This window comes from Cyclopterus lumpus, chromosome 13 (genome assembly GCF_009769545.1).
Source record: "Cyclopterus lumpus isolate fCycLum1 chromosome 13, fCycLum1.pri, whole genome shotgun sequence".
Taxonomy (NCBI): Eukaryota; Metazoa; Chordata; class Actinopteri; order Perciformes; family Cyclopteridae; genus Cyclopterus; species Cyclopterus lumpus.
In genome coordinates this window covers 4,236,282-4,252,516 of record NC_046978.1, presented here as the reverse complement: position 1 = coordinate 4,252,516, position 16,235 = coordinate 4,236,282, and the positions used below count along the sequence as shown (strand labels likewise).

The 16,235-nt window shown below is 43.3% G+C and overlaps 1 protein-coding gene across 1 annotated transcript in view; it reads left to right on the top strand.

Annotated features, from left to right (window-relative positions):
- The window catches only part of rsrc1 (arginine/serine-rich coiled-coil 1), a 106,011-nt gene that overhangs the window by 2,279 nt on the left and 87,497 nt on the right, over positions 1–16,235 (top strand). The window contains exon 3 of the mRNA XM_034549092.1: positions 1,358–1,480. Within this exon, the coding sequence (XP_034404983.1) occupies positions 1,358–1,480 (123 nt within the window). The remainder of the gene's footprint in view (positions 1–1,357; positions 1,481–16,235) is intronic.

The window sequence follows — 16,235 nt, the reverse complement described above, 5'->3', positions numbered from 1 at the left end:
ACATTTTGATCAATTAACCAAAACTGTGTGTGTGTGTGTGCATGCGCGCATTTGCAATGAAACTAGTTCCTAAATAAATAGGCTTGTATGAAAGACACACATTATGTGGCCTTTTCCATACCTACAAACAGTGAGAGACCTAACTTGGTAAAAGCGAAGAGTGCTTATGCGAAACACTGGTTAACACAGAATCTCCCATGTGTTTGAGCCGTTATGGTTTTATTATGTTACATTTGCGCAGGCTTCTGAGAAAATATGTGAGCTCACGCCGCCTTCCAAAAACCCTTAGCTCACTACTGTGTGTTTCTTCTGTGTAATGTGTGAAGTGGTTGTACGCGGGCTGTGGAAGTTATTTCACAAGGCCCTGCTCATGGGATCCAGCCTTTGGAATACTAATGGATCTTTCCAGTGCTGCTCTAAGTGGTACAAATCTGGTTTGATAGTTTAGCCTCTGTGTTATTTGAATTGCTTTGCTTTTACCTCTCTTCTCCTCTATCTTGCAGAGCTCCCAGAGCACAGTTTATGTGTTTTTTGTGTGTGCTAAAATATTTGGGTATTTTTGGCTTTGGGTAAAGAAAAGAAGAGCTTTTAAATAATTAATATTGCTCAAACTGCAGTAGAGGACGGGGGGGGGGGGGGGGGGGGGGGGTTCTTCTTTTACATTCACCCCATAAATGCCTCCTACTACATGATATCAATAGGCACGCGGTGTAGTGGTGTTTGGAAAATAGATGCTACACAAACTGCTGTAGCCACATTAAAGAGCAAGAGAGCACCAAAGGGCCCCTGTGGAGGAACTGCAGGGCAGCCCTCATGGCTCTGCTGCTCTCGGCCATAACCAAACGTGTTCACTAATGCAAAGTCGCCGTCCGTGCTGCTCGTAGCAGGTGAGGTTGTCTGGGACACTAGGACATATTTGCTCTTGAAATGAACAGCAAAACAAATTAGGAATACAACATTCATGTATGCAGGAGAGGGAATAATGTCAGACGATGGTGAACCAACACAGACAATAATAGAAATGGTTCTTGCCTTGGCTGGGTGGAGCCTAAGGGGTAAGTGAGGAGGGAGCTGATACTAGAAGGGTTTGATTTTGGTTTTGAAGGTTTTTTTTATCGATAGTAGCCCATGGAAAACTACAAAATGAAGCTGGTAAGATTGTTAATAACAAATGTATACTATTATTTTCATGAACCACACTGAGCATTCAAAACAAATTCACATACTTCACTGTCTGGTTTGCCAAAATCCACAAATGATTAATAGTCCACAAGATTGCTGTCTGATTTATGTTTTGTTTAATGGGTCCTGCCAATAATAGAATTGAATGTGTATGTTCTTGCTCGGTGTGCTCCAGGAGAAGGAGACGTTCCAGCAGCAGCTCGTCCCATAGTCCGTCTCGCAAGAGGAGGAGTCGCAGCATAGAGAGAGACAAGGGGAGGAGTCACCGCTCACATAGGTCACGCAGCCGAGAAAGGAGGTAACGTCAACACACGCACACACACACACACACACACGCACACGCACACGCACACGCACACACACACACAGTATTTACATTTGACTGACACTCGTGTTATTATTCTTCAGTTTTTGCAACACAGTCTTGGCCTCAGAATTATATTTGTAATAGTGAAAAATAATATTTCTACTTTCTGAACACAATTCGAACAATATATTTAACAAGGCAAGTCATTTTTTATTTGTCAGCACGTGTGTACGTAATGAAAGTGCTTCAAATAAGATAGACATGCATCAAGAAAATATATTAAAATAGGCTTAAATATAATATGTTTAATCTGCAGTGAAGCAAAGTATACATTGCCTGAAGAGAAGGAGTCATGAGCGATTGCTACATCATTTAATAGTGAAAAAATAAAAGGGTCTTAAAGCTCTTTGGGTGTTCAAATCAGTATATGGAATGCCTTTGCAGATGTTTCCCATTCACGTTTACTTCAGTGTTAACAAACACATAGTTTCCTATTTGGGTCTTATGTCATCAGATAGAGCCACATGGAAATCTTAGGTCTGGATGAGTGTGTTGAGTGTGCGTCGTACTCATGTCTCAGCTTGTCCTGACTGTCTTTGTGAGCAATATTGAAACACTCACAGAAACATGGTTCCTTCGCGAACCTCTTCAGGCAGCAGCTCTCTTTTCACTCATGAATGCAATTAAAACATTATTATTACCCATACATACTCTGTTAAATTGTAATTATTATTGGTGTATTTTTTTTAACCAAGCGACTAACTTATTCATGCAAGACTAATGTGTACACACCTGCACCACACTTGCGCACACACACAGTCATATTGAGTGGTGTATCCCTTTCAGAAACATAAAGGCAACATCTCTGTGTGTGGTGGTCCATGTCATTAGCATAGCTAATCTGGTGCTAATGAACCAGTAAACTGTGCTGTTTTTAAATCCCCCACACACACACACACACACACACACACACACACATATACACACACACACACACACACACACAAACACACACACACATATAAACATACATAGACGCACAATTGAAGAAAGGTTTTCATAATATATGCGCGAGCAAGGCCCTTTGTTTACGGCTTTGTGTATGGCTGTGGGGGAGAGCAGAGATCATTTTAATCACAAAGGAAAAAGAGTTTTAATATCTTCATTACAGAGGTGTCGGGATGAATGCATGATCCAACAGAGTTGTTTTGACATAAGAGTGGTTGATGGTGCCATAAAAAGACACCACACATGCACTCTCCAACCTGATGGCCACAGAACATTTTGTGGCATCACAACAAGCAGCTCATTTACGTCTTGCACTGTGAACTGAAACCATTTATGGACTTTGTTGAACTGTTTTCACCCATTTTCTCCCTTTTGTCAGTAGCAATCACTCACAGCGGCACTGGTGATTAAAACATCAGTCGAAAATGGCATTACTGGTGTGGTGTGAGATGAAGGGTGGAGGGGATTTGGGAGATTTAGAACTACAGTCGATGACATCGGTGTTTACAAATGCTGTACTGTGATTAGGAGGGCTGCGTTGTGTAATCGGCTTAGCGGTGAGCGAGGAGCAGGTGGGTTGGGCTGGTGTTGGTGGGAGTGCGTGGTGGGGTGTTAGGTGTTGGAGGCGGTGTTGGAGGTGGGGATGTGCAAAATGTTGGCATTGATGATGAATTTATGCATTTATATGACGGCAGCTGCAATTTGTGTCTGCAAAACTTTCTCGGCGGCAGCCACATGTGTGCTCCTGAGAACAATCCAGTGGACATTTTGTTGTGTAATTTATCAAAAGGCGACAAGCGCTGATATGATTAGTTGGCTAATTGGTTTGTCAATCAGCTGACAAATTAAAAAATTGGTTTTGATAATCAATTCATTGTTTTTGTAATTTTCTTTAAGCCAAGGCCGTGAGCATTTGCTTCTTTTCATTGTGGTGTTTGAGAGTAAAACTGATTATCATTTGGAATAATAAGATATCTTCTATAATATAATCTTTCAGGTTCTGGGAAAGGCACAGATTTCTGGCAATTTATAGAACGAATAAATAATCTGTCTATCAAGGAAATAACCGTAAGCTTATTCGATATAAAGATAGTTGTTAGTTGATGCCCAAAATGGAACTAATAAAGACCATGTGAATATTCAGTATTCCAAGTATTTTCTGCAGTACTACGATCGACTGTAGTATTGTAGTTTGGTACTGTACAGCTTAGTTGTGGGATATTGCACATTCTGCATCCACTGTGTGGATGAAAGCCGGTTGGTGTGCACAGGTGCCCTGACTGCCATTAGTCAGTGGTATGTGTGTGTGTGTGTGTGTGTGTGTCGGGATGAGGCTGGCTGAGAGGCTGGCTGATGGATCAGAGGAGCATTGAGTGGACAGACCTCATGATTGATACGCAGATAGGATATGAGGTGCTGCCTGCCACCCCCACCCTATCCACGCCAACCTGGCACCACCTTCAGAATATGAAAGAGAGAAGCAAGAAGAGGCCGAGTGCGCCGACTGGAGAGACGAGAAGTTAGAGGAGAATGGAAAAGTGTGGGGAGAATAGGTTGAGTTAGTGCTGTAGAGGGAAAGAGTGGAGAGATCCAGAAGGAGGAAAATGAAGAGGAGAGACACAAGCGAGCACCGGTAGAGAGAACAGATAGGCCCAAGAGAGGGATATTATTCAGAAGAAATGAGAATACTAACGTCGGCATCAGAATATTGCAGGGGAGAAGATTAGGACCATAGTGGGGTAGTCGTGGGTTGTAGGGAGGGGGGTATTATTACCTTCTTTTCAATCTCTCATGTATAAATACAGAATAAAAAAATACATGAAATAAGAAAAATGCTCTATCATGTGTTTACCATCTATCGTTGCTTCCTCCTTCTCTCCTCTCGTTCTCTTCTTTTTCTTTTTTTTCCTGTCCTCAATCAGAGAAGGGCCAGGTCCCCCAGAGGCAGTCAATCTTGCCCTGAAATGTAAAACAGACAAGAGGAGCAGATTACCTATTTGCCATTAATGTTTATTCTCTTTGATGTGAGCAGGCATATTTGTGTGTGTCTGTGTGTGTGCGCAGGCGTGTGTGTGTGTGTGTGTGCACCAGCATGTGTGAGGTTGATTGAGTGTATGCATGTATGTGCAGATTTGCGTGTATGCATGTTCATGGCAGAGGTGGGGGGTGTCACGGCCTAGTCCACTGGGGGAGAGCAGAGTGGAGCATGGCAGCAGCAGCGAACAGTGATCTGACGTGTACCCAGTCCAACAAAGACGACGCAGCCTCTCATCACAGCCGGATCACAGGCCCGTCTTTAGGTGAGCTCAGCGGTGCGGCGCAGTGCTGCGCTTTTATGAGCGTCCACAGCAGGGGTTAAATGTGTGTGGCTCAGTCATTCTGTCAGTCCTTCATTGACTTCACGGTTCGCTTCAGCGGCACTGTTAGAAGACATGGAGGAATGGCAGGTGCGACAAATCCACCACTCGACCCATCAAAGAGAAGCCAAGCGTGTCATTCACAGAAGGATTTTCACACACGCGTGTGCACGCACTCACATAGGTAAAAGCTTGCACTGCAGGGCACACACTGGAATGCTTACATTTTCCTCATTAATATTTCAGGTATTTGTTGAGTTAGCAGGGCAGAGTGCTAGCGTCAGGGTTTAGCCCCGCTAACACTGGAGCGGCTTCATTACTGGGCTGCTGTCATGACTGTAAGGAGAGTGAGACCTCTAATTATGTCTCTCCCCTAAAAGCAGATGGATATCAAGCGAGGTTTGTAGACCAGAGTCAGGATTATTTCATCAACCCTGGAGCCACAGAGGTCGGTTAGAACTGGTGCTTAGTTAAAGAAAGTGGAAAGGACTTGGGAAGGGACATGAGTTGGGCCTAGACAGACAGTCAGGGGCCGCATCTTAAAAAAATGTGGCTCTGTATGTGACGTAAAGGTTTTTGTGGTGTAAAAAGCAAAAGTTTTCAATAATTATTGATGCCTCTGAACCTTCTAAATGTTTCTTGTAGTTTTACACAAGACGGCATTGCAGTGTTTCAGTACAATACAGTTCAAAGGACGTGTTATGTATTATTCTCTGACAAAACTAATTGTTGTATCTATGTATAATGTTAATATATCTAAATGACACAACAATGTAAGTGCCAAAAAAAAAGGACATGTTGTGAATAAACCACTATGTGGAATAGGCACCAGAACTGGTGTCCTGCACGAAGGCTGACATGATACATGGATGTAATGATAATAATAACAATGATACACTTCAGTAATCCCCTTAGGCACATTCTGGTGTCTTTCTTCAGAAAGGTCAGAGGTCAGGGTTGACTAAAGGCCATCACCCAGAGCTTGCTGCTATCATTGCCTTGGACTTCTGGTTATGAGACAGTGAACAGCTAGCCACCCTGTCATGTCTTACTGCTGCTCGAATGAGGTAATCTAGACGTTTTAGTTCCATAGAAGGACTCTAGGCGTGTGTGTGTGTGTGTGTGTATGTGTGCGTGCGCGTGCACAGGGTTGAGCGATGGCCCAGTATTTATTTCACACAGCAATTTTCCCCTGTATGAGATGAGGTGTCGTACATCTGCTAGATAGCTTTTCCTTCCTAGCACCGACATAGAGCGCGTGCAAGGTCATCCAGGCAGCTTGGGAACAGGGAGGGTTGAGGTGAGGCGCTGGAGGGAGAAGGGGAAAGGTCTCGGAGGGGGAGGAAAGCAAAAGGTAGGGCAGTTGAGTGCAAGGAGACAGAGGTGGGGTGAGGAAAATCAGGGACTTTATTTTGGGTGAGCAGTGTGGCCTCCCAGCTTTTCATTGCACCTGGATCAGCAATTCCCCGGTCAGGTGACAGGATGGAAATGGCTCTGCACATTTGTGTCCAACATATATTTATTGACACAGTTTAGACTGTGTGTGATGTAGCAGGTGGTTTTGGGTGTTTCTGGCTTCATAAGGAAAGCAGCCCTGAGTGTGTTTTGAGGACATGACAAGTAAAATCTCGTTTCCTCAACAAACCACTGAGATCTTGCAATTGGATGATGGTGCTGATGGATAGAAAATAAAATGAGGACGACTGTGAACAAACGTCCAGTTGCAGTATCTCACTTACTGTTGTCACTGTTTTATAGTGATCTCCGGTTAGTCTAGAGAATACACACCATGCTGGAATTCAAGAGCAGGCTCCTGGCTGTTTTTCATCCGTCTGTCTGATATCCCATGGACTCTCAACATCTTTTCTTCTCCCCCTTCTGCTGGATGACATTCAGCCCTTTCTTCCTTCTTCCCCTATTACCGGACTTGCAAAGTGTTGATTTAAACTGAAAGATGACCTGGTTTAGTTTGGCTGCGTCTTCTCTACTTCATAAAAATCAACATGCTTCCAGTTGTGAGATCTGAACGCGTTTGTTGTCGTGTGTATCTCCTCTCTCTCTCTCTCCGTCTCCCTGTCTTACTCTCTTTCCCTGTGTTTTCTTTTCTATTTATCTGCTGTAAAGGCCAGTCAAGCGCTGCTCGGCTTTGTTGTCAGAAACCTTTATTTACCAAAGGGAGGAATAAGTGACTGACACAGACAGCCTCTTTCATCCGCGCCTCGCCGCAAGCGGTGTTCCCCTCTAACGCCAGAGGCACCCCCCCCCCCCCCCCCCCACCCCCCCCCCCCCCCCGCCCCTCACTTCTGCCAAGCCAAACCCCACCCCCCACTGCACTCCTCCATCCTGCAGGCTCACAACACACTAACCCACTCCCCTGGGTAGCAACCTAGCTGTAGAGTCTGCACTGTGTAACGCGCACACACAACTCAACTCACAGGAGGCATCACACCAGTCCTCTCGCAGAGACGATCAAATGAGGGAGTTAGGCCAATGGTCCCAAACAAAGACGAGTTTAACATCAAAAACCTCTCCCGCCATCTGTTTAACAAACTGGAAGTATGGACACATTAATGTTACGTTATAGCCTTGACTGGAAAGATAGTCGTTGTGCCTTTAGACATTGTATGATGGAGGAATCTAGAAATAAATCTTTTTAGTTGTGTTTGTTTTTTGCTCTTCATAACATGCTTCATCAGAAGGCCACTCATGGTGATATACTGGTGCCGAGCATGCCAATACTTCATTCATTCTTCTTATCGAGACAACGCACATATTTTAAGATGCACGATTCACTGTTTCCAAAATAACTCCAAAGGAAATTATTATTACAGTATAAATTCTTCACATTTATATTTTGGAATTCAGGGTTGACAAAAGAAAAGTTTGTTTGAAGTTTACAGCTCTAATCATTGAGAGCGCTGGGTAATTTCCCTTTTTAAAAGCTGTTTGATTAAACACAAATCTTTATAATTAATATTAGTATCATAAAGAGCAGACTAGTCACTTTATATGTGTATATGAAGGACAACATTTTATTGTGTTTGATGACTGAACCCAGTAGAAGTATGACACTTCCTCTGTTATTTATTTGGTAGAGACACACTTGCAATATTTTGCAAATAAAATCTCTACAATTCCAAAGACAAATACATGCAATCGGCCCTCATTGTTTTCACTTCATGACAGTGAAAAGCCTCATCCGTCTGGCCAGACCAAGAGAAAGACGGAGACGGAAACACTTTTAGCTCTGGCATAGGAAAATGAGCACCAAATGTATCTCTCTCTCTTTCCTTCCTGCCTGCTCTCTGTCTCTCCTATTTAAGCTTCTTGAAGTTCTTCCAAATTGGGTTTTAAATGCCAATTAGGAGGTTGAATGTAGTAAAATAAAAGCAAATGCAGGCAGGATGGCCTCACCTTCTGGCTGGTTAGGCTTCAGAGAGAGCCAAGCCGGACCTTTGGCTCCCAGCGAGGCTTTGAGAGAAATATCCTGCCTAATGAACACATTAATTAGAACCATAACTATTTATAAGATGATAATTAGAAACGAAGGGAGGTAAACTGGGCTTTTCCTGCAATTAATGGAGGATTAATTACGGGAGCTAATGAAGTGGATTTTTGAAACGCGTGGAGGTGAAGTACAGAGATGTGCAGCCCGCTTTGTGATCACTGGCATAATTATTTTCTCCAGCACCAAAGCGTTTGAGGCCCGGGTCCTCGCCGGCTCAGGCCGGCTAATAAGCATCATTGCATCGTTATATATGCACTTAAAAAGACTTGCCACTGAAATGACTGTCTAATTATTTCTAATTGGCAGGCCCTGTGTGTTGTCATTGAGCTGTTTGGAGCCATAGCGGAGCCCTGGGTCTAATAACACTCTGGGTGGAGAAGGGGGGGGGGGGGAGAGGGAGAGACAATGATACATAAACAGAGAGAGAGAGCATAAAGAGGGGGGGGGGCTCTACCAGTTGCCTGCTGCTCATAGCCGGACCTACACATTGCTCCCCTGTGCCACTCGCCCAGCAGGACAGCAGGTCTTAGAATGACACTCGGTGCGCTCAGAGGTCACCTTGCCAAGTAGCCGATTAGCAAAGTTTTATTTTATCTGTGCTTATTTTTCCCCTTTTTAATTAAGTGCTTCTGCTCTTAATTTATGCACTGATAAACGCCACCGTCTGTCAACACAGTTCTTTTCACTCTTAAACAACAACACACACACACACACACAACAACAAACACCCACACACACACACACACACACACCCACACACACACACACACACCGAGGGAGGTATGTTTATGTGCTGTGTGTGATTCAGTGGCCAGGTTTTGAGCCAGTCCGTAGAGACACATGCTAAGAGAGCATGCATGGACAAACCTCAGTCAGGCGTGTTTACCTTGTACTGTGCTTACGCTCTGGCTCAAACCATATGGACACCATCGTTCTCTGGAAGGCAGAGGAAGCGTGTGTTCACCTATATAGTTGGTTGCAATATGCTTGCATATTCAGTCTCGGACGTAGTGTTGACTTTTTAGCACACACTTGTCAATGGGTTTATCACTGAATGTGTGCATCTTTACAATCAATCGTACATTTTCATTATATGAGGCATTAATCTCCGTTTAGGCTGTGGTCATATTCACATGTAGGTTCTTGCATTTTTGAGAGTGTATGTTTTACGAAAGTGTTTGAATCATGGCCGAGGATTATGTGTGTGAGCACCACACTTAACTCCTCCTAAGCAGAGCCATGTGCGTTGTCCTGCCAAAAAACACTCCTTCACTCCTCTCCTCCCTCCCGGACAACTTGGGAGCAAATTGCCAGCTAATGGAACCACTGCCTGCACTTGTCAGTTCACTTTGGACAAGCAAAGGAACCGCACAAACGCACACACACACACACTGACGCACACACACAAGCATGTGGTTTCACTCACACGTTTAGTAATTTATTTGTGGAAAAAGAAGAGAAAAATGAGAGAGAATGGAAGAGAAATGAAACAAGGATCATGTGCGCCTTGACTGAAACCGTGACAATCTTTTTGAAAGTAATGAAACACTTTCTCAGCATGCGCACAAGTTTTTCTTTTTGAAATTTGTCTTTCTTTTTTGTTCTGTCTATCCATTCGGGTTTTGGCAGAGTCGAGGACATGAGGATGAAGTGGAGATAGATGGATCGTCCAAAGGATACGTGGCCAACTGTCGTATGATTGGCTGAACAAAGAGCAGACTTCTGTGACTGGTTGAACAGAGAACCCGACGTCGCAATTTTGGCTTGAAATCAAAGCGGGGAAAATGTAATTATTTTAAATGCAGTCAACAGTTTTGTTACAGTGGAAGTTTGCCAGATTTCCCTGTAAACTCTGTTGGATATTGACACTCACAAAAAGCGTGATAACAAAGTGTGCACCCCGTCTCTAATGTGCCACTGCACATGCGTAATGAATGACATTTGTGCCATCGCTGTAACATGCAGCATCGTTTGCATCCAGCTTACAGCAGCGCGTTGCAAGTCAAGTCATCATCAGTAACCTGCTGGAGAGGTAAGAGAACATATTTTTGGGGATGTTTTTTTAAAGCTGTCTGCAGCTTTGTAAAATAATCACCAACTGTGATTGGTAAAAGGTCAAATCTGCCCCTTCGTGGGCTACTTCTAACTCCGCATGGGACACACAGACCACGAGAAGCGACAGATGCAGTGGAGGGGAAAGGCTTTTTTCCCCCTCAGAGGCTAAAGTGTTTCTCTTTCTATTTATTTCTGGATCTCTCTTTCCACGTTCATCTCGCTCTCTCTCACACTCCTTGTTCAATCTTGACAGCAGTTCTTTAAGAAACTTCTTTATGAGACGAGCCTCTGTTCTTTCAGAAGACAACTTTATGTTATTCCACTGAAGAGGGGAAACTAATAGTTTTTTACAGGGCGCTATACCAGTTGTGTCTTGGGTGTTTAATTAAGTGTAGTTTCCCTTTAGTAGTGGAATGTGTGTCTGCTTTTTGTCGGCCTGTTCCTCGGTGCCTTTTACAGTCCACCCACATGGTTTGTCTCAGCGTTTATGATTTTTCTTATACTGGAGTTGTGAGGTTCCTAAATCACTTAAGCACACGGGGCCAAGCAGTCCACATTTAAACAATAAAAGGCTGTTATGCTAAGGGCCCTCAGATCTCTTACCACTTCATAAATACATGCGTATAAAAGGCAGAAAAATACATCTTCCCTGACCAGAGAGAGAGGGAGCGCGAGCGTCTGAGAGCACACCTGCTAATTGGAGCCAGCTTGATGTGAAGCACGGCTGTCTGCTCTGTCCTCTCCATAAGTCCCAGTCTTTTCTTTTCTTTTTATTCTCCCCCTTTTTTGTTGCCCTGTTTGTTCTTGAATCGCCAACTTTTATAACCGTTTTTTCTTCTTTATCTTATTGTTTCTTCTCCCTCCATTCCTCCCGTTGTCCTTCACCTATTGTCTCCCCTTGTCTAGAGTGCACTCCCTCTCCTCCTCCTACAGTCCTTGAACTTTTTTTCTCCCTCCCTGCTTTCCACCCTCTTAAAGATAGAGGCAATGACAACCAAAACAACTCTCTCCTAACTCTGCGTAACTAATTGTTCCGGGCCGTGATGGATGGAAGGAGGAGAAAAAGTGGGTTTCAATTGCGTGAGTGGCTGTGAGCGAGTTGGCAGGTTAGCACCTAGTCTAAGTGTGACCTTCACTTGACCTTGTGTCTGGGCTGAGTGGCTGAGCCAGGGCCCCACTCGGCTCCAGCTGCTAATGGGTGTCATGTCGAGCTTCGGCTGCATGGGGGTCAAAGGTCGCTGGTGCACAACAGACGGCCAAGTTTAGGATTGCGATGAGGAGGCTGAGTGACACTGGGCATATGCGCCAATGAAGACACCGGGTAATCAACACATAGGCATGCAGCGACGCACACACACGTCCATACACATACACACGCATGCATGGGAACACAAGGAAACCACATCTTGCTGCAGAAAGTCATCTTTTCCCTCATCGGTGGCTGGCCGTTGTAGGTTCATATAGATCTGAGGGGTCTGTGAAGGCCTTTGAACTCTAGCTAAATGACTTGACCTTGTGGCTGAGTGTGTGTGTGTGTGGGGGGGGGGGGGGGGGGGGGGGGGGGATCTGTGTTGGGATGGTGGGTGGCCTGCATGGGGTCTCATTTCTGCTTCACAGCAGGACATTGCAGACGTTTGCGTTGACGACCGCTAAATTAAAAGCAAACGGAAGATTATGACAAATCTAAACATTGCTCTTACGAAGCAGAGGGAGACAGAGAAAACACATTTCTGTGAATCTTTCATGCTCTCTTTGCTGTGTTAATTGTGCTCACAATCGACTTTTCAGTGATTCCTTGTGTGTCATTTAGTGTATCTATATTTATGTTTCACTGTGGGTGTGAATGGTGGATGATTGAGTGTGTGTGCGTGTGCGTGTGCGTGCGTGTACTGTGAACCAAGGGAACAGATATGTTGGCTGCTTGGAAGGAGGAAGCAGCTTGGGAAATGATTTCAACAGCTCTCATAATTAGAGGAATATCATAAATTAAACTTGTGTCTGCCGTTGCGTTTGAAGAGCACTCAAAAGTAATAAATTCTGGATGGTTAACATATTTGCATTCCATTCAGCAGGCAGCGTCAGGCAGGAACAGCTGTTTTCCACGTCTTTTGGCAGCAGGAAATGCACATTGCTCACTCAAGGTGCTTTTAGACACACTGAAATGGCATAAAAAAGAAAAGTGACTTTTAACTTGAACATGAAGCTGCTGCTGTGTGCTCTGTCATTGGAAATAACTCTGCGGGGAACAGCGCATTAATGAAGTTCTTCAAATATGGATCTTCTCACTTTCAATAGGCCCGTTTCTTTTTAAATCTGTCTATTGCTTGGAAAAGTCGGCTGGCAAGCTTTTTGTAGTCTTTGTGTGCGTGCGTGCGCGCATATGTGTGTGTGGCTGAAGAGTGCTCAAATCCATGGTTTTACCTCTACTTGATAGGTACCACCAGCATAGTGGGTTGCTTAAGGCTGTGCAGTACGATATTTTGTTAATGCAAAGAATAAATACCAAAGATTTCAATTATATTGTAGGTTTCCAAACGCCATTTTAGTAGTCATAAAACATTTTATCCTCAAAGGATTTTTGTATTTTTCTAAGTGTCACCCATCTGTTTTAACAAATGTTATGGCACCAAAGTTAAAAGTCTATCACAATAAACAGATATATATTACGTCAATATTGTTTCAATATTTAAAAAACAAAAACTTTTTCATGAACTATTTCTCTCTCCGATCTCTACACAAGCTGAAACATTATATTGTCCATATTTTAAGCTGGGTGTGGAGTATTGCTGTACTCTCTTGTGGAAATTGACTACTACCTTATTTTATAAATATTAGATAGTGATAGGTACGTTGTAGTTAATCAGTTAATTTTTTGTTAGAATGACAATTGATACAATTTTACATCATGTTTCAACTTTTTAGAAAGAATAATAAAAAAAGACTTGTACATTGTGGCGCGGTGGTTTAGGCTCTCTATATTGACACATGTCAATGATGAACACAATACAAATTATGGTGAGATGTTAATTTTACAATTCCGCTATTTAATCCAATACTCATGTTATTATGATCAATAATTTATGCTGCTTATTATTACAATAACCAGCCAGGCAACAGATTTGTGTGCCCTCTTCTCTAGCTTTTAGGGTATTGTTGGAAAGGAAGACTGGTCAGACCGGGGTCACTGTTGCCAGCGTCCACTGAAATGCGATAGGGTTAAAGTTACATGGCTATTAATCACTGCTGCGCCACACTGGCCTAATAGACAGGGACGCTGCACGGGGCATTACTGGGAACATCACTCGCTGTGTGGTGTTTTCTGCCACAGGACCAATACAATATGGACATGAACTTTGTTTGGTCCTCCTGACAGTGGATGGCGGCTGGTGAAACAAAGAAGCCATATGAATATGTGGAAGATAAGGTTAAAGGAACAGTGAGGATAATTGGTCTTTGTGTGTGTGCGTGTGTGTGTGTGTGTGTGTGTGTGTGTGTGTGTGTGTGTGTGTGTGTGTGTGTGTGTTCCCCGTCCCTACACTGCGTAGTATGAATAATGATTTAAATGGGGTCAGATTCCATTGGAGACGCTCACCTGTATCTGACACTAGTGGTATCGCGTAGCTGCCATTAATGTCCAATTTTCAATGAAAACAGAAATAGAATACAGACTGATAAGGGTAACACACCATCCAGCTTCACACCCAACCACATAATTACCCCAATGGGTTGTGGTGAGGGATCATATCCTGGCGCGCACCGGGGGGTCAGCAGCGATAAGCTTCAGCCCGGCTCCCAACATGCAGCATAATTACTCTATTGATAATTCACCAGGAAAACCGTCCCAGCCAATTGCAAAGCTACGATTTAATGGATTGGACTGTGAAACGAGGGAATGGAGGAAGGAGGCTGTGAGGGGGCAGAATATGTGTGTATGGGGGGTTTTGTACGAGGGGGCAACCAGCAAGGGCCTTTTATTAGAAATGAAAATATGTTTAGGCCATAGGGGGACCCATTTTCCCTGGAGATAATAAGGCCAATAAAATGTAAAGCAGGGAAAGGGCTTGGCATGGGGTACAACTGTGTCTGTTTATCTGTGTGTCCTGCATTAGCCCATTTATCCCCAGTCCAAATGAACTAATCATTATCCAAGGGGAAGGACTTGGTCAGGAAATTGACATTTAGCAGCATAGGCTCACTCTATTAACTACAGTAAATTTAATTTGCTGCACACCCCAGAATTGGGCTGTTTTCTTTGCAGAGAGAGAGAGAGAGAGAGAGAATTGCATCGCATCTGCTGCTTCTGGCTACAATTTGCTTGGCTCTAAATATAAGACTTTGGTTTGGAACACTGCAACTCTGTTGTATTTCCCCTCATGTACTGTTGATTACAAACATACGCAGGCATTGTCAACAACACATAGATTCACTCATTCCAAGGTCTGTTTGGGCCATTGATGGATTATCTCAATTGGAGACTCCAAACCCCCAAAATGCCAATGTTTTTCCTTTTGCTTTTTTCCTTTAGCTGTGATTCTCTGACAAGCCTAATCGTAGCTCCAGTAAACAATATTAAACATGCTAAATCAAATGGCCCGTGACTGATGGCTGCTTTCACCTCTGCCTCTGTATCAGTTCTCATAACGATTATTTTTGATCATCACTCCAGGTTTTCTGCTTTAGTAGCTGTTCTGGAGCGTGCAATGAGACTGGCTTTCCTGTGCAAAAAGTTATTAATGCAGATACAAATTCCAAGCATTTGCTGGTTAAAGCTTTTCAAATGTGATGACTTGCTGTTTTCATAGCTGATTATAAACTGAATATTTTTGGATTATGGACTTTTCGTTGAACAAAACAATTTGAATACATAATCTTAAGCTTTTGGAAACTATAGTAAGCACTGACATTCTATAGCGAAAGATGATTCATCAAGAAAAATAACTGGCTTAATGATTGATTAGTTTCAGCCATATTTTTGACTTTCATAAATGTAAAAAAATATTTATTTTGTTTCCTTTGACAGTTAGTTAAATATATTTTGGGTTTGGACCAAAGAAAACATTTGTTTCACTATTTTTTTTGTTTACCTGAAAATCTGCAGATTAACCACTAATGAAACCAATCGCAGGTTGAAGCCCTTATTGTAAACATGAACATGTGTAACCCTTATACATGGTAAATATATGGTGTTGTTTTCATGCTTATGTCAGACCGTTGCTTATGGGTTTAACTCACAGCTGGTTGAACTTCTGTGTTTTTGTTGTTGTTGTTTTGATGTGGAGGTTTGAGTGGAGCTCTTTTCAAGACCTTGAACTAGTGCAGCGATAGTCTCCAGTGATCGGGATCGCCACGGCCTAATTGATTGTAACAGTTGTCAGAGTGTTGTCTGTTAGGATGGTGACAGCCGTCTGAAGGAAATGATTAGTTTTCTGTCGGGAGTGAGACAGCTCTGGATGTCCCAAACTGCAAACTAATAAAGGGGGGAAAGCAATAAAGCTTGTGGACAGCAGGTTCGACTGTTTTTATAGACAAATCAATAAAATGATAGATGATGGAAAATAACGGCATCTCAGCTGCCGATTTCTACTGGGGTTTCAAATCATGGTCCTTCGCACACACATGCATGTACACGGATACAGGACACACACACACACACACACACACACACACACACACACACACACACACACATTCACACACATTCACGCACACAAGGAAAATATGTTGAAGGATTTTGTCTGCATTAATAGAGGCATGTGCAGTGACACATACATAAGCGGTTATGTTTTGGTAATTTGTGTCTGTGTGTGATTGGCACAAT